Source organism: Cyanistes caeruleus, chromosome 2 (assembly GCF_971803275.1).
Source record: "Cyanistes caeruleus chromosome 2, bCyaCae1.hap1.1, whole genome shotgun sequence".
NCBI lineage: Eukaryota > Metazoa > Chordata > Aves > Passeriformes > Paridae > Cyanistes > Cyanistes caeruleus.
This window is the reverse complement of record NC_141702.1, coordinates 67,590,785-67,609,781: the sequence shown is the minus strand read 5'-3', so window position 1 is coordinate 67,609,781 and position 18,997 is coordinate 67,590,785. Positions and strand designations below refer to the sequence as shown.

At 35.9% G+C, this 18,997-nt stretch overlaps 1 protein-coding gene across 6 annotated transcripts in view; it reads left to right on the top strand.

Moving 5' to 3' along the window:
- Positions 1-18,997, top strand: part of FMN2 (formin 2) — a 157,730-nt gene that overhangs the window by 127,943 nt on the left and 10,790 nt on the right. For all 6 annotated transcript variants that reach the window (XM_086877691.1, XM_086877692.1, XM_086877689.1 and 3 more), the window contains one exon: positions 12,910-13,059. In XM_086877691.1, the coding sequence (XP_086733817.1) occupies positions 12,910-13,059 (150 nt within the window). The remainder of the gene's footprint in view (positions 1-12,909; positions 13,060-18,997) is intronic.

Sequence of the window (18,997 nt, the reverse complement as noted above, 5' to 3'; positions counted from 1 at the left end):
ATGGAATGTCTTCACCAAACCCCAAACAATTACATCATTCCCTTAACAATATTGATAAAGTGTAATAAGAAAGAACCTGGCACTTTCCAATTAGATCCTCATTGCTAAATGCTTGAGAAACTGTGAAATACTTGTCAAGTTAAAGCAAAAATCACTCATTTGGGGGGGAGGTGAAAGAAGTAAAACAGAAAAGAGAGAGGAGGAGGGGAAAGAGATACTTCTCTATTTTAGGAGTCTTTAATTCAGTGCCCCGTTATTTTTTCTTCTGTTTTTATTTTTAAATTTGAAATATGTCCTCCGTCCCAGGACTTGTATTAAAGATATGCTCTCTGTTCTCTCTGTTTTCATTTACTTAGTGTTAAATATGTTTTCGTCTTTTCAGATGTGATTTTTACTTAAGCAGCAGGAAAAAAAATCAAAGTATTATTGTTTCCAGGTATGCTTAATACAATTTCAGAATGAGATTGACTTTGTCATAGTATACACAGCAAGTAGGAACCAAGATTGCAACAAAATTATTGTCCAAATAATATGACATGTGATACCTCGTTTGCTGCACTAGGATGAAAGGCAATAGCAACAGCAGAAATACTGTCTTGCAGATTTATAATCAGAAATGAGTTACTTTTCTTGAACTTCATTTCTGAAGAACCAATAGCTAAACAACCTGACTGAAGTTACTAGAAACAGCATTCAGTGAAGTTGAAGTTCCTAATTCTCTGCCTTGCTAACTGAAGGGCTGAATAGCTCTAGAGGAATAGAATGTAACTTCGTTACTTTTTCTTATAATATCTCACCCAATATTAAGTTCTCGTCTGCTTAGAAGGCTTCCAGATTCATGTATTTTTCAAAAGCAAACAAATCCAGACTTGTAACACTGTTCTCTCTTCCATTGGAATAGTTAAGATGATCTTTTCCTTCCCCTTTATCTGCAAACATTTGTGTCTTCTTGGAATAACACCTTGGGAATTATCCAAAAATTTAATTAAAGATGGAAGTTTTTTTATATCCAAGATAGAGTTAAATGATCTTCTTTTTTTCTTGCTATCCCCCAGTCTCACAATGAAGCATTTGATTCTAAATTAAGTTCAGCAGCACTGAAAGTTGCTACTTATATTTCATATCATTAACTCATATTCCACTTCTGTAAGAGACAATATATGCTAGAAATGTTAAAGAATACTAAAGATCTTAAAATATTTTCCATTTTTTTTGTTTTTCGGGGTTTTTTTAGTATTTCAGATGGCATAACCTTGCTGGAAGTGAAAAGTCACTAAGTCAACAGTCTCATACACTGGTGGTTTAAAATTGTTCACCTCTTTTTCTTGTTGATGCCTAACAAGACTTGGAAAGACAGAAATTCCACTTACTGTCCTGGCTTTCTGTACATCACTGATTTTTAAAAAAAATCCTAGAATTTATCTTTTCCTTTAGTAAATCTCAGTTCATTATGAGAATTATATATTTGTTTTATAAAATGTCAAACAGAGGTCTTTTTGCCTTTTGACGTAAGTATCAACTGGGGAATTTAGGATGTGTGTGGTAGTGGTATGAAATGCTCATCTCTCCATGTCTGGATATTTTTATTTGGTTTATTTTATAATTTGCTTCCATTACTTGCACATTCCAGTGATTTTTGGGCTTTTAAGTGATTTCTGAGTGCAGCCTCCCAGGCACCTCTTCTGTTTTCAGGACTTCTAATAATCCAGTTAGAAATGCGTTGTTGCTTTCTTTTGCTGTAGCAACAAAATGACATTAATTTTGAAGAGAAATGTTTACTTTTAAATTGCCTGCAAAAAAAAAGAAAAAACAGTATTCTTGACACAACACTCTTTGCAGACTTCCATTGACATCACTGAACATGAGAACTTGGGGAGGAACAAAGGTTTACACCTGCTTATGAGCTGACAAGTTGATGACATTTAGAGAAATAGCAGACAGTATGGTACAATGGCACTGCTGAAAAGCAACACCTCAAAATGTAGCACCTAAGTCTGGTAATCCTTTAAAACATTAAATGTTCCTCCCACCTCACTACCCTCCACACAATGTTTTGGATTGTTTCCAAAAGTGAACTGTAAAGTTAAAGTGAAAATTGAGTTAATGATAGAAATAAACTGCTGAAAAGCTTAGAATGGAAGAGGTATGTAGTTTAAAAATAAAAAAAACAGAAGGAAACTTTTAACTGAAAGGCAAGAATATGCTATTGGACTCTGTCTTTCACTACTCTTTGGCCATTCATCTATTGTTGGTTGCTTCACTGTTATGTCTATTTCTCGCTGTGTGGCTCCCAGCATGCAGGCTGGAATTGCTAAGGGTAATACATTTCAGACCCTAGGTATACATTAGTTGGATCAGCAAAAAGTAAATACTTGCTGAGCAGAGGAAATGTGTATAGAAGAAGCTTACAGACTGTTAAACAGTTTGGATCATTCTAGTTTAGTCTCTGACAAAATACCAGGACCAGTAGATATGCAGTAATGGAAACTTACCCAGCAGTTTAGTTATGTCAGAAAGTCTCTTCTAAAATACGGGTAATTGGTATTATCCTGGAAGATGAAGTCCCTGTCCTTTTCTGAAAACATCTGCAAAGTGACACAATCCTTTATCATTTAGATTATTGATTTTTGCCTGTAAGAGCATTATCCTTTCTTTTAAAGATGTTGGCCTACTTGCTTTGAAAAATAATTTTATTTGTTTGGAATTAGTCTGCATTTAATGGCATTTGGTGCTAGTATGAGCAAATGGTAATACAGCTCCTTACAGACTGGGATACAATTCAGAGATTTAATATTCTGCAATGTAAACTGATTTTTATGCAACTTATTCTAAAGTTCATGCAAAGGGCTTATCCTTAGATCTTGGAGTAAAAGAGAAAGGATGTTAGCTTGAGGTGCAACTACAGTTACATGGCTAAATAGCATTGATAACAATACAGCAAACACTCTGATAACAATATAGTTAAAATAACTTGGGTCTGATCAACCTGAAACTAATGCTATGGCATGAGGCTGAGGATTTAAAAAAAGAGAAGAGATGAACCATGTAGATAATAAAATCAGTGGGAAAAAAATGGGTGAATTAAAGTCTTTCAATGTGTCACATATTTTTGGCTTCCAGTTTATGTTCAGCAGGTGGTTTCACTGAGTAGCCCTCAAAAATTCAATATATTCCCCTTGAGCTGTTGCAGCTGAAGTAAAACGCTCGTGTGCGTGTATGTATGCGTGATTAGCTCCAGTGCCTCTCCCTTGTGCATCAGCTTCTGATTATGTTCAGCAGGACTTCTCTTTCATCATGTTGTCTACCTGGGCTGTTTGGTTAGATTGGCTCCTAAGGCCTTCATAGTCAGCGTTTGCATTTGCAAGGACTGTGACTTAAATGTGGATAATGCATCTCTTTTACCCTCTTATGCTGATTTGCCACTGGAGTCGTTCCTCTCTTCCTTGCTGTATTTTACAATTTACTTTAAGTATTACAATATTATGTTGCTGTTCTCATGTATATGCAAATGGAAAAGCAGAACGTCAGGGATGGGATTTAATTAGGTCACAAGTGCTGTATTAACTCATCTGGGAACTATCCAGTAATAATCTCTACAATATAGGTCATTCCTTCCATAACAATTTCCAGCTGATGGAAGGCTGCCATCCACAAGCCGATCCACGATATAGGGATTGCTTCAGCCTACTGCTGAAACTCCACTGTGCTTCTCATCTATGGAGATTAGGTGACTAGGGAAAAAAAAGCATTGACTCTTTGCTCTTCCTTGGTTTGTTCCTCAGCCTCGTTGCCTTGTGTCTTGACTGCTTTGACAAGCTAGTTCAGAAACAGCTTTACTGTGCCAGATCCCTTCTGTGCTGTGTCTTAAATGAGGGCTTCTCATGAGATAACCTCACACGCTTCTTTTCTCAGCTGCTGTCTGAAAGATGGTTCTGCCTTAATCAGTCTGTGGAGGGGGTAAAACTTCCTGCTTCACCCTAAAGAAAACAGGGTGTGGTCATCCCAGACCAGAAACACAACAAAGCCTCCTTGGAAGGGATGGGAACAGCTCCTCCAGAAAAGAGACAGTTTTCTTAGGCCAAAGGAATATGGTTTTTCTAGCTTTGCTTGGATGTGTGAATACTGATAATTCACAAATCCAGAGTTGATATGGTTGTTTAACGCAATATTTCTGTTCATTCCAGTGGCTGCCACCTTTTCATTTAGACAGTCCTTATAGAAAATGCTGCCCATTTTCTATACTCATCTAGGAAAGAACACAAAGGTTCTTTCACTTCTATGAAGAGAATATATTGGGATAACTTGAGACTTGAATCTTAAGTGCTTAACATTTGAAAAATGCTAATAATGACCTTTCCAACCTGACAGTTCATCAAGACAGATTTTGAAGTCTTTCAATTTCCTTTCATGGGATTTTGTCATCACTGACTCTAGGAACATGAAAGCCCCCATGAACAGTTCTGTTTCCAGCAAAGGATCAATTTCTGCTATTCATAGTTCTTTTGGCCATGATGATATGAGTGGATGCATGTTAAGCTCCTGCATGCTGAATTAAGTAAGAATGCTCTCCAGAGCAACCACAAAGGGTTAAGGTGAAACTGCATCAAAAGACCATTAAAATGCCAGGATGTTCAATAATACCCAGGTATTTCAGGCCATTTTCATTCTGTAAAGAGTAAAAGTAATTTTATCCTATAAAGAATAAAATTTCAAAGGACAGAAACTGAAACCTGAGTTTGACATGAGCACCAAAACAGAAATTATTATGCTGAGAAAAACCCTGGACACTCAATTCACTGGCTGTATTTAGAGTGTATTTTTTTTAATGCACATATATAAAATTTTGTCTATGCTGAATTATACTCTTAGAGATGAGTTAATCTTATGTGTACCTGAAATTTTTTAAAGCATGTGTCTGGTTTCCAAATAATCTGCTCTAGATTTAGGAAAAAATATTATTCCATTATATAACTGTTATTATTTTCTTAGATAACCCTGACCTTGCTTGTTCATGAATTTCAGTTATAAAAAGGAGCCACATCATGGGAGCAGGCAGATAACAAGGCTGAGGCTGCAATCAATAAATTGAAAAAATATAATAAGCTTTTAACACAGTATTTAGTGCACAACAGCTCTGCACTACTTCCATAATTATAACCTCTTTAAGTAATAATGGTTGCTCAGAAGGCCTCTAGTGAACATGAGGAGTGTTAATAGAAAGATCTGAAGTCAAGTTGGGCTTTCACATGAGGCTTTTAGCTGTTTCTTACAGCACTGAGGCCAGCAGCTTTTGTGTCAGACCCCTGCTGAAATCCACTCTACTGCTGTATTCTGTGTCTAACAGCACCTTATTATTTCTTCAAGTTCAGCCAGCCAAGGGTTATTTAATATGTTTGAAGCTCCCATGTTTGTCTTTTTAAGAGAGAAAAATAGTTTTCTCTTGGTTATGTTACTGGGCCTGACTCTGCTGTGCACAAAATTACATGGTATTGTTTTACACATGCTCATATTGCCTGTGTCTAGCTTAGCACAGAACTAGCCATATGTCTCAGCTTAGCTAGCAGGCGTGGGCATGATATCCACACTAACATGAATTAAAAACATTTAAGTCCAAGATACTGAGCCTATACATTTATGCAAAGTATTCAGGTAACAGTGGGTTGCAGCTAATACCAATGCTAGAAGGATCTAGAGAACTTTAACTACCTCAAGCCAAGGTTTTGGGAGGAAGTTTGAACTGATTTACAATTACCATTTTAAAATTACATGGGAAAAGCACATGCAACTGAAAAATGCATTTGAAGAGTAGCGCTAAATAGCGCTTGATTTTTTAAAATGTGTTTTGTTGGAGTGGCCTGCTGGAGGCAAAATAAAAGACACAAAGTTAGTTCTGTTTTTAAGGTAATATCTCCATTTTTTATTTTGAATAATATTCTTGAATGGAAATATGACCTTTAAATATTCACAGCAGAATTTAGGTTCACATAAACCCCAGTTGCTGGGTGAGATGTAGCTGACAAATGCTTTGTACATGGTATAATGAAGGTAGCTAAAATACCTTTAACCTACATTTTCTGACCTTCAATTTTCAAATGGCTGGAATTGACTCAGTATATGCAGAATGGCTTTTTCAGTACAGTATTTTTTTTGTCACCAGAAAGGTTCCATTTGCCAGGACAGATCTCTCCTTATAAAATTTAGCTCCTAATCCTATGCCACCTTGGATAAAAGATGATATTGTTTTATCAGTGGAGCACTTGTTTACATCAGAATAATGCAAAAAAAAAACCCAGAATCAACCCAAACCCAACCCAAACATATAGAGGGACCAGGTTGTAGCCTATTGTTTTAGAGATAAATGAGAATAAAGATACAAATTAAAAAATAATTAAACGAGTGAGGGAAGACCTTGCAGAATGCTTTTTAAATGTAGTGTTAGCTGTGATCTCTGGTAGCCTAATATTTACAGAAGATATTAGCAACAAGGATTGATTAGGCAAATTTCATCGTACCCAAACAATATACCTTATTCTGGATCTGATAAAAATGTATTTTCTAAAATAAAGATTTTGAAATTCTCAGTGCTCACATTCACCTTTCAACAAAAGTATAATTTAATTTACTTATGGCCCTTTTATTCTGCTGGTTTGCAACCTGCTGTTAAGAGGCACTTCGTTCCTGAAAGACAGGAATAAGAAATACTCTCCCATTGAATTAAGTAGTGTCTGGAATAGCAGTTTAAATTGAGGTTGAAATGGCAATTTGATATGTGAAGGGTGCATCAGCTGTTAATACCATGACATCATCAATCTTCCTAAAATTTTATTTTTCCCAAATTGTTGAAGTCCAAAGCTATAGTCCTAATACCCACTGAATGTAGCAGTCTGTGTCACAGCATATGCTCTGTACTTTGTAACAGCATTCAGTTACAGGGTCTGCTGCCATCAGCATAAAATATGGAAGTTCTGCATTTGTGATGCTAACAATTATGTACAACTGGTAATATTGATCATTGTAGACGATCATTAAAGTTGTAAAGCAGTCCTAGGAGTGGGAGGGAGGCTGATAAAATTCTCATGAACAAGACAGACCAGCCTGTCAAAACATGATTTTCTGTTCTTAGTATTGGATGCTTTTTGTTGTGCTTTTGTTGGGAAGAAAAAAAATAGTGCTTCAAAGGTAGAGGGATTTTTTTTGCTGTTATTGAAGCTGCTAATTTTCATATGGTCAAAGCAATAAAAAGTGTTTCTGTTTAATATGAGTTTATAAGAGGCAAGGGACCAGGCATGAGGGAGATGACTTAGGATTCAAAACATTGCAAATGTTTCGCAGGTTTTTTTTTAGAGGGATGGAAAAATCTCTTGAGACCTTTGTTTTCTAAGGAACAATATTACAAAATACAGTTACACAATATAAATTGGCAAATGAAAGAAGAGATTAATGATTCTGGCAGCTAATTTGAACTGGCATATTATCTCAACTTTCTTTTTAATATAAGAAAGTTACTTTTTTTCCTTTATAAAAGGGGGGAAATAAAAGGACAAGAAGAAATTTCTTACCAGCATTTAGGTACTAGATATCTTGAATGAACCTATACTTATTTTTTTACATATTTTCACTTATAATTATGCAGAACAAGAGACAGCACTGATGGCAGGAAATTATACTTTTTTGAAAAGCAAAGAAAATGTGAAGAAAGTGATGTAAAGTTATAGTGCAGAGAAGAACCTTCAACAAAATATATCAATAGAAAATTACAGCCTTCATAGAATGCTGTTCATATAAAGTTTCCTAACAGTCTTGTGCTATCTCAATCATCAGCATGCTGGTACTCTTTTATTTTAGATAATTTTGTGTGACCATATTGAACTGGTTGGAATTCTGTCTGAAGATTAACTCTTGCTTTCAGATGTTGAATACACTCAGAAAATAGATACAAAGCCTTGGCCTCTTTATAAAACGAACCGAATACTAATATGATGATTCACATTATTATCATCCAGGAAGCAAATACCCTTACCTGTATGTTGTACTCACCTTCTGTATGTAGTGAACAATTCAGGATCAGCACTGTGAACAGGCTTACATGTCCATCAACTCAGTTTGGCTTTCAATAAGACTCATATCAGATTTAAAGTAGTAGAAGGCACAAATAGTCTTTTCTTTCCCTTTTACTTTCTTCTCATGGAATGTGCTTAGTTCTAAATTTTATTTGTGAGTTTAATTGAACTAAAGGGTACTTTAGTAGTTTCAGCCTGATTTGGAACTGCTTCTGAAACACAACTACTTCACAGAAGTAACAGATTACACCATTTACACTAGCTGTCCTTAATCATTCATGTACATAATGATGCTTAGAGATTTATGAAGCCAAAATAGAAAAGAATATCCATGTTCAAACTTCAACCAAAATAAGTATTCTGTTAAACAGGGCAGAATAGCAACACTTATTTCTGCTTTTAAATCCACATTGGAGTAAATCTTTACCCTTGCAGGCAATTTAGTTTGCTGCATGGGAAAACCAGATACATGTGTGTTTATGAGTGTGTTCAACTTCTCTCAGAAAGGTCAGCCAGGGCGTGTCTGTACCTATGGTTACTTTGCTATTTGTTTGGCCAAGGAAGCCTGATAAATAATGCTGAGATGAAACTGCTGCTGTCTTAGTATTGTTGATTTGCTTTTGTACTTATTTGTAAGGCAGCCAATGCATCCCAGACAGCAAGCTTGAATTGGAATTATTGTCTGCAACTTTTTGCTAGCTGCTTTCAGAATAGGAAAAGGGAATAGGCTGAATAATCTATACCTCTTAGAATATTCCTAATGGATCAAATCTATTAGCCAGTATTGCTGTCAATGAGCCATCTGCAATGTGAATTTCTTCTTTTCTTTTTCATGTGATTAAATTTGGTTTGGCTGTTAGTACATCCATTCCTTTCTTCCTTCCAAATAGAAAAATCACTTTCATAGACTTGTAGTTGTACTCAAGGGAGCACACATAAAGTCCAGTGATTCATTCATCAAATTTCCACATTTGAATAGGCAGTGAGTTAAGACATCAGTCTGAAATAATTTTTCTGAATTACCCAAACACTTGAACCAAAGACATTAGAAGACCAGAAAGGAAGAAAAGGAACTAACCATCTATCCGGATGTTATTTCCTTCCTAACTTGTCAGAGATGAGCAAGTCTTCCCTTGTTTTGAGAAAGATGATGTTAAATTCTCCTTCAGGGCCAGCATGAGGGATATGAAACCCAGTCTGAAACCTGTTTAAAGATTTCTGGCTTTTGCCATATCAGGGTAAGATGGCAGTGTGAACATCAATGTCTTATTTTTAACCATGCTTGAAAAGTCAGGCTGTTAGAAGCAAAAGCAGTGATGCCCTTTACCTCTTTTAATCCCTTAAACTGAGTTTCATGCCCTTCTTTCCCTCTTCCATGACTCAAAGATCTTCTCTAGTGCACATTTGTTTCCTCTAAGACTCTCAGAAAGAGTACAGATAAATATGAACCTTTTCACTTGAGTAAAGTTTCAAAATAAATTTTTAATTTTGCTGATAGGTGAAATGAAATTCAAACAGGTCAGATGAGTTTCCCAAGGTTTTATGATGCAGAAATTAATTTTAGTGTAGGAAGAAAAGGCTTTTGATAGCTAGTCCCTTACTTGAGTCAAAATGTCTATGCGATGCACAGTTAGAAATAGTAACAATGGTATTTGCAGATATTTTGTTTCAAAATCTGCTAAAGAATGAACAGGAAAATTTGAATGGCTTGTCCCAGAGAAAAGCACCAGAGATATTTAAGATATTTACTGCCTGGCTGAAGTCTGAAAGGATCGTATCTAGTCTTGGGGCTATGGCGATATCATCCAAATTTCTCTTTGTATTTAAAATGCATGTCCCCTCCTGGAATTAGCCTTGAGATATGTCTAGTTTGACATATGTAAATATTTCCAAATCAGGTATTTAAAGACCATGGTAACAGAGAGGATTTATTGCTGTCCATGTTTTATTATTTGATGCATTTGGCTTGGCTTTATTTGCTTTGTCTTTCATGTGTGAATTAGTGAATTATGCCATTTTGTCTTGTACTATAAAAATGACAGCATCAAATGTATAGCAAGCAGGTTTCCATATGTCTTCTGAATGAACTCTGAAGGACTTTAATGCTAAAGAAGGGTAGGCCTCTCTGGTTGGAAAAAACATGCCAACTGTCTTGACTGTTTGATCTGTATGTATAGAAAGAAAGATTTGATTCATGGAGATTTGTGTCCTGAAGTATTACTGTGTTGCAGCTGATGTCTTGTGCATTGTTACAGGGCAATAGAAAGGTGTGACATACTCACAATGACAACCTCCTATGCTGCTGCTGTTTCACATTTCACAGACAGCTAATTTTCCTTACCTCCCAAACTAACTGCTAGGGAGTCAAGCAACCTGTAGGAGCATTTCTCTTCTTTCTATGAACCTGGTAATTAAGTTACAGCTGTATGAATGTGTAAGTTTGCAATGGTCTTACAAGTAGTCCTCAGAGAGGTTTTCAGCCACCAGAGAAAAAACACTGGTTATTGCCTCCTGCTCTCAGAGTAGGAATAATTGAAGGGCAGTGGAAGTCTCTGCATCTCTAATAGATGTTAGTACTGTTTATCTTTTTCTTTTTTTTTTTTTTTTTTTTTTTTTTAATTGAGCATTCTCTTATACAGTATGAATTTCATTTTGTTTGGCTTCTGGTTTCTTGGGATGTTTTCCTGTGAAGGAATTCTAGGTCATAATCTCATATGCTCATAAAGCATTACTTGGGATGACCATTCGCTGTCAAATTCTTTTCTCATCATTGTCGTTTGCAAATGTTTTGAGGACACATTTCTCAAAACAAGGTTTTTTATATGAAATTCTGTCTTTCTCTGTTTTGTAAATCATTAATGGACTTCATTCAAAGAGCTTCTTAAAAAATAAGTCATTGACTCAGCTGATGCCTCAAGATTTCTCTCTTATTCTTTATTCCTCACATTCCTCTGAAAATATTTTCAGTTTATTCTGAAAATTCAAATGAGCCTTTGATATGACTTCCCCACTAGCAGCTGCAGAGCTGTAAGTCTGGGGGAAGAGACTGGGAGAAAAAATACCTCCCTGATAACATTTGCAGTCTTGCAAAAAGTTGAAAATATGTGACAATAGGAAGAAGTTTAAAACAGTGCAGCTGACTGCAATGTCAGGTGTATTCTTTTTGAATGATTCTGTGGGATCAGAGGATAGATTATAAATATCTTGCCCAGTATAAAACTGTGGGAAAAGTATAAATAAGTAAAATGGAATATTTTAATCAGTAGTATTAATCATTAATAAATAATTTTAAAAAAACAACCAAACCCACAACAGAACCCAGCCAAAAAAAAAAGGCATTTATTGACCAAACAGTGAGTTACAGATCAGAGTGCTATGGTAGACTGAGAGAGCTGATGAAATTATATGATCAGGTAAGGTAGCATTTGAGTACCAATGTCATGGGTTTTTTTTGTTTTCGTTTATTACTCAGCATCTTCACTTTGCTCCAGCAGATGGAAAAATGAATTGCAACTTAGGAGAAAAAATGTGATGTAAAATTTGGCTGGTAAATTGACGTCAATTTTTTAAGATGTACACATTTTTATTCAGCAATATGATAATATATGTAGATGCTTACTTTTCAGGTTGGGCAGTATAACTGGAATAGTCGGGTTTGAGAATTAGGGTAAACATTTTCTTGCAGAATTTGTGAGAGTTAACCTTCTGAATGGTTGAATCTTTTGTATGTTACTTTAACCATCATAATCCATGAATGAAGACATAACTTCTGTGACTAAAATTACATTTCCTTCGTTAGCTGGAATTGGATTTTTCCCCATAATTGAAGTGATTAAAACTGTGATGTATGATTCAGAGAAAACTATGATAGGAGTCAATGAATAGTAATAGATCAGTGAGCAAAGCAACTACAATTATACTTCAAGTGAGATTTTTCTATTGCACTTTTCATAAAATAAGCAATTCCCCTGTAGCTTGCATGTTAAAATTCAGCTCAGGAAAACATTTCTAAAATGTCCAGTATTTACAAAACATACAGTGGAAAAAAAAAGAGAAAAGAAATAATAATCAACAAATATTTTTAAAAATAATTATTCTGTACCTTCCTGTAACATTCCTGAAATAAATTAGAAGCAAGTCAAACTCAGAAATACATGAAATTTTAGTTGCATCACATTCCTCACTCAGTGTGTGAAGTATGACCTTTGCATTTCAGGAATAGCTTTTACTTAAGGAGTTGCTTATGTGTTTGCTACACCAGCTTTACTCTCACTTTGCTCAGGAGGGATTGCTGGATTGTTCTGGTAGAGTCACAATGGGCACCTATTTTTCTAGCACAGCTGTTCCTGGGCCAAGTTTTCTGTTGCATCATTTCTTGTTTAGTACAATGCAGGTTTGAGTTTTAACATTTCTGTGTAGTCTTCAGCCTAAGCTATTTTGTTGTAGCACGGATCTAACAGAACTTGAAGTTTATTTACAGTCCTTTATGAGCTTTGACTGTGTGTTTTGAAAACAGCTTTAAACACAACAGAAATCAGTATATGGGTGGGTGTGGATATCTGGATTTGCAGGGCTGTGGACAGTGTGTTCAGTTTGGCTTTTGAAATGGAAAATACTTTGGTCAAAACTAGAAACTGTGATAAATCCCAGATCCTGACTTTACTGAAGAATCATCTTATATTGTGTACCTACTTGTATATGAAGAGCTAAGAACTGTTATGTTTTTATATTCTTTTATTTAAGACCTGCTACAAAGAATAATTAAATACTATGTCAGTGTCAAGTAAGAAAAAAAAAAAACTACATCAATGGATACTGAGGCATTTGCTATTTCTGCTTTCTTTGACAGCTTTTTGGAAACTACAGCCTATTTCTGTATGAAACCAAAAATGGGTGAGAAGGAGGTGTCCCCACATTCTTTCTTCAGTATTTGGCATGAATTCAGTTCTGACTTCAAAGACTTCTGGAAGAAGGAAAACAAACTTATTCTTCAGGAAAGGTACATTTGTTTGTTTGTTCAAAGGCTTTTCTCAAAGAATGTTATTGGGAGCAGTCGCACAGAAACCAGTCAGCCACACTTCATTAGCACACAACCTATTGAATGCCTTTTGGAGTTTTCTCAGGTTTTGTTTTTCTAACAGATCATGACACCCACCCCCAACCCCCCAGTCATCCTAATTTTTGAATGGGATTTTAATACCAGTTTGTGCTAAAGTTTTTTGAGTCCATTACCTAAACGGTGGTTTTGGCAGAGCACGTAACTGCTATGCTACTATGAATCCAAGGAAAGGAAGACAAGTTTTAGGCATGAAAGTTGATTAAAGATTTTCATTTGCATATTTAATCAAAGAAGGCCAAGGCATTAAGACGTGGCATATTGTAAATATGCGTTTGATGATGTTGGGAAAAAGGAAAAAAGGAATAAGTCATTTAACCCTGTGTTAAAAAAAAAAACCACTCAGACTGAATCATATTGCAAATCACATCCCAGGTTCTGGGGTACACAAGAGCAAGTGTAGTATAATATGGCAAAAAGAAATGAGCGGCTTTGAAAAATCAGCCATAGTGTCTGGTCCATTTTTAGAAGAGTTATGAAGTTTGTGCTCATCTGCATGCAGATACTTCACTGTGGTCACCCTTTGTTTATAAAAATTATGCCAATTAATCAGCTATTTAAAAAGTAATAAATGCCCTATAAGTAAAAATTAAAATGTAAATTCTAAGCATTGTAATATAATCCTACAACTATTAGCAGCTTGAGTTGAAGCTACATCTGAGCCTAAACATTGATGGGATTGAAGTTTTAAATTCATTAAATTATTGACTTCAGCCCGTTATTAGGTAAATTGACAACAACAAGCCCTTTTTTCAAGTGTACTTATCCTATGTAATTGTCACAGACATCTGACTACTGGTTTAGGAAGTTAGTGAAAACTTTCCTGAGGCACCTATACAGTCAGTGTTATGTATACCATGTATATTTGCTGCAAGTGGGTACATTTTGGAAGAGGAAGTCTCACAGTGAAAAAAACCGAATTCTGCTACTATAGCAAGAGCATGGTGCAAATGTTAACACAGTACAGAAGATCTCTGGGGATCTATTCCATATTACTCACTGTCAGAATTAATTTTATGTAATTAAGTATATCTTTTTGAAACTGATTTGACAGTTAAATATTATCTTGGTTCCCTCTGCAGGGATTTAGCTGCCTAATTAGTAGAGGTTAATTTAGTCTTGTATATTTTATAGAAAAGGATTTAAGAAAAATGTCCTTTTATTTCAAAATACTAAGCTATTTTTCTTTTAAAACACCAAAAAACCTCCAGAGAATTCTCACTGCCAAACAGTTTTCCTTAAAAGACGTTAACTAAATTAGCACAAAACTTCTTCCTCCTTAAACATCTAAAGCTTAAGAGAAGAATGGGATTGAGATACAATCATTTGACGCTCTCTGAGTTCAATGTGTGTGTGTGTACTAGGAGGATGTGTTGAAGCAGCAGAGGAAAGAAAGCTGTCTGCCAGCTTGTCCCTTCTAGGGCAAGGGTGGTTTTAGCCTGAAAATAACCGAAGGTGTATGAGCTACAAAGTGGCTGCAGGTGAAAGATGTGACAGGGAGGGGAAAAGGCAGTCAGAAGGACCTACAGTAGGAAAAGAAACTGGGAGATGCCTTAGAAGAACATCGGGGGGACTGTTGTTCAAACCCAGACTCGGCGCTGGTGGGTTGAGGGAGTGTTTCCCTGGTGGACAGGACTGTGTAACTTCAGTCCAGGAAGTCGCTGAGATTAAGACTGAAAATAATAATACATCCTGAAAATCACAAGGAGATTTTTGGTTTGAATTTTAACTTTTACTTGCCTCATCAGGTTTTAATCTTGTGCTCTATTTCTATTGTTCAGGTGAGGTAGGGTTTAGACTTTGGGGACCTTTGATGTCTTGGTTGTGCTCAACTCTTGAGAGATCTTCGGTACGGTGCTGCTGTGTCAGGTCTAGCAAAGTCAAGCTCTCTTCATTGCATTTTAGGAATTAGAACACTTTGGCCAAATTGGCAGTAAGAATAACAGCTTTTCAAGTAAGACATGCAATTCTTACTTGAAAAGCTTGCAATTTCCTGATAATTAAGAATCTTCTTTGATTAAACAACTGTCTTAGCAAAGCCTTTGCACAGAAAATACTTTGTCTCCAAACATAGTTCAACCTGATATCTGAAGTTGTCTTTTAGACATTTTTTCTTGATTTCATATTTGTCTCAATAAAAGACAAGATTGTGTGCTATGAATGTGTCTTGAGAAGTATTGAGACGTCAAAGGAGAAAAATCTCAATGGAAAAACACATGTTGCACAGAGGTGTAAAAATATACACCATGATGGTTTTCAAAATCTCAGCTAGATCAAGAGATATGTAGGTAGATTTCTAGGACAAAAATATGAAAGTTGCCTATTGCCACCGAAATATATGCAATTATTTCAGGAAAGTAGATTTTCCCCTTAGGGAAATGTTCTTGAAATTTTTTTTTCTGCTGATAAAGTTGAGGAGCAGGTTAAAACTTTAATGGTGAGAGAAACTTTCTGTAATTGTTCATTGGCAGCAAAATCAAGGGACAGATACAATTAGACTTTTCAAAGACTGTGGTATGCCACCTTGCTGAGCTATTGACCTGGTTTCTGCCTCATGAAACATACTTTATTTACAATAATTATTTATAAAATGTATAGCTTTATTACCTTCTCTTGTTTAGTTTGATCATCTTTATCAAACTATGGTTGGTTTGGATTTGTCTAGAATTTTTTGTATCCCAGTATATGAACTGCTAATAGAGGCTGTTCCTTATTTAGTCTTGGCAAATACGTGTCTTACTCCTTTACAATAATTTAATCAAAGGATTTTCATAGATGGTATTTCCAAAGGTGATACTGTATTTTGATAGGGTAAAGCATGTGTGTTCTAAAGAAAGCAGTCAGACAGTTCTTATTTTAAACACTTTTCACTTGGCATTTCAACTTCCGTATTGGTTTGCCAGGCATTTATATGCAAAAGATAAACATTGACGTGTCAGGCTTTGTATTTTCTTATGAGTAGATGAGAAAAGAAAAATGGTGCAAAGTTAAAAGCAATTAATTTTTCTGAAGTTTTCTACTGCTTTCACTCTTCTCTCACTTGAAGTAAAACAGAACTGGAAAATACCATCTGTAGGGAAAATAATGCGTGATAAACTTTTAAATACAGTAGAAATAAAAAGAAAAATGCTCCTGAAAATTACAGTAAAAGCATAGGTCTGCCAAGAGGCTTTCTGATCTGTACTATTTTTTGTGGTCACACTGCACTTAAGGCTAACTAGATCATTTAATTAGAAATTGATATTGGGTTGTTTATAAAGTTTTCTATAATATTTTGTGGAGATTGGCATTTCTGATGATATAGCTATCCTAAATATATATCCTTTTAAGTGAAAATTTTCAGATATTACTTCTTTCTGATTAAGCAACTTTAAAAAATCCAAAACAAAAAACAAACAAACAAAAAAAAGGCAGAAAAGCCCACAAAACAAAGGAAAGCCATAATCAAACTTAATGGGGCATGTTTTGAGTTTTTACAGTTGTTGCATTGCCGTCATTGTCCTTTAAATATATTTATATTATATATATATGTCAGTCATAGCCTTGGTTTTCATTCAGACTTTGCAAACTCTTGAAAGGTTTACTGTCAGAATAGCTTGCATTTTGTGCTTGGTCAGCAAGATTAGAAGAGCTGACATATTTTCCCTAATATTTTTTTGATGTTGTTTGAAAAGAGAGGGTATGATTTTGAACTTCACAAGCTTCCTGTTTGACACCCTTACTATCTAGACATGAATTTGAGGTGTTGGATACCCACAAATGCAGTTTGCTCTCTGAACACGTGGTCAGATAATGCACAGCTGCAGTAACAGCTCTGAAAAAGTCTCCCCTTCTTAGGAAAACTCTCAGGCAATCAAACCACCAGTTTTCCTTCCTGTCTTGAAAAAAAGTCTTTTACTAGCTGACCTATAAATGTATTAACCCTTTTCTCATTAATCACTTTTTTTCGCTTCTAAAAATGTTTCTTTATGTTTTGAGTTAGATGTAGTCAATCTGAAGTGCACTATTCCAGTGTAGCACTTCTTCAAGAGCCAGTGTTTTTATTTTTCTTGACATTCAGCAAAGGCCTGCAGAATTGTTGCCCAGACCCTACCATTTACCTACCAACCAGGAAAAGATATCCTGTCCTAAGAATGAAAGACAATGAGTGCTCATGAAACAATGTCCCAAAAGAGAAGTCTTGAAATGTTCTAAGAAATTAAAAAGTTAAGCAACTGCTGGTCATGGAAATAAAACATAAAAATGCAGTTATTTATCAAAAACATCTCATATATCTATGGACAACAATGATTCATCTTTAGGACTACATCTTTTCTTTATGGCCATGAAATGCATCCTGTGTCATTACAGTAGCAAAAAGCAGTCAGTCCCTTAGGAAATATTATGCTTTTAAGTACCATTGCTGTCAAATGTTAGTATCAATAACATCAGGTCATATATACCAGTTCAGACCTTACTAAAAACAGATCAATGTTGTGCCAAAAACTCATATGCAGGGCCACAGTTCCACCTTCCCTTTCTCTGGGTGTGAGTGAGGTGCTTACACTTGTTAGCCCTCCCCAGCTCTGGATGTGTTTCCCTCTCTTCAGACTGCTGTTCTAGAGGGCCTGTGCAACTTTGCAAAGATTTACCTTGCATCAGTTGTATTTTCAGATGGGAGAGCTGGAGGAGGAAAGAGTGAGGGGCACATATAGGTGCCCTGTAAACATGGGTATAAGGTATACAAAGGCCCTTGCCTTTCCTAAGAGTCGTGTTGCTGAACAGAGGCTGTCAGGAATGCCAGCAGAGGAGACTTCATAAGCAGGATCAACACAGTGGTAAAATTCTGTAAGTCCCTGATATCTTGCATCACACTAAGCTTGAGAATTTTTTTTGGCTGACTTTATTCAACCCTTTAACTCCCACGATAAATCTTTGACGCATTAAAAATAATCTATAAACTCAGAAAAATTCCCTCGTCTCTCAAACGCAGAAGTTGCCCATTCCCGTAAGAATAGCAGTTAAGCTGGCACCTGGTGTGTCACACTGTGTATATCTAGATGAAAGGGAGATTCCTGGCCAGCATGTCTCCACAGCTCATTGATCTCTCTCTGCAGAAAGACTGGTATGTCTCCCTACAGACTCCTCGGCAGGATGATTTAAAACTTGCTGTTGAGCAATTTAAAGTCTGGCATGGGATATCTGTACGTTGCACAGTGAGGAGCATATTGGTGAGCTGCCACTTCTGCTTGCAGAGGAGGGCATTAAATCCCATAGCACAAGCAATGTCCTCTCAGTAATTTAAGGGATATTTTTTTAACACTTATAATATGAACCAGTGAGCCAGACTTGAGAGTGAGAAATCGAGGGACATGGGAATAGGTACTTGCAAAGAAATGCAGAGATGGAAGGAAAGAGAAGAAAAATGTCTACGGAGTTGCAACATGAGAGGGAAATGATGAACATGTGGAGTATGTTTAGTGGGGTCACATATTGCTTGGCATGCTCCTGCAATGCCAACTAAAAGCTCCAAGTGTTATGTTAGTGAGCAGTCATGGGCAGGTACATTTGCTGACGTCTCTTGGAAGCTTTAATCTCAATGTGTTTATTACACTCTAACCAACTGAGCTGCATGCTGCTAGGCATGGGTTTACAACTCAGTTATAATGACATTTCAAAACAGAAGACAATTTTACATGACACTGAATTGAATAATTACATGATTCTTCAGTTTTTGGGAGTATTTCAAAATTGTTAACCTTAATAGCTTTCTGATCAGAGTATACTGTCATAGGCCCTGGAAAATCTACTTTTAAAAGCCTAAACACACCAAAGATTCAGC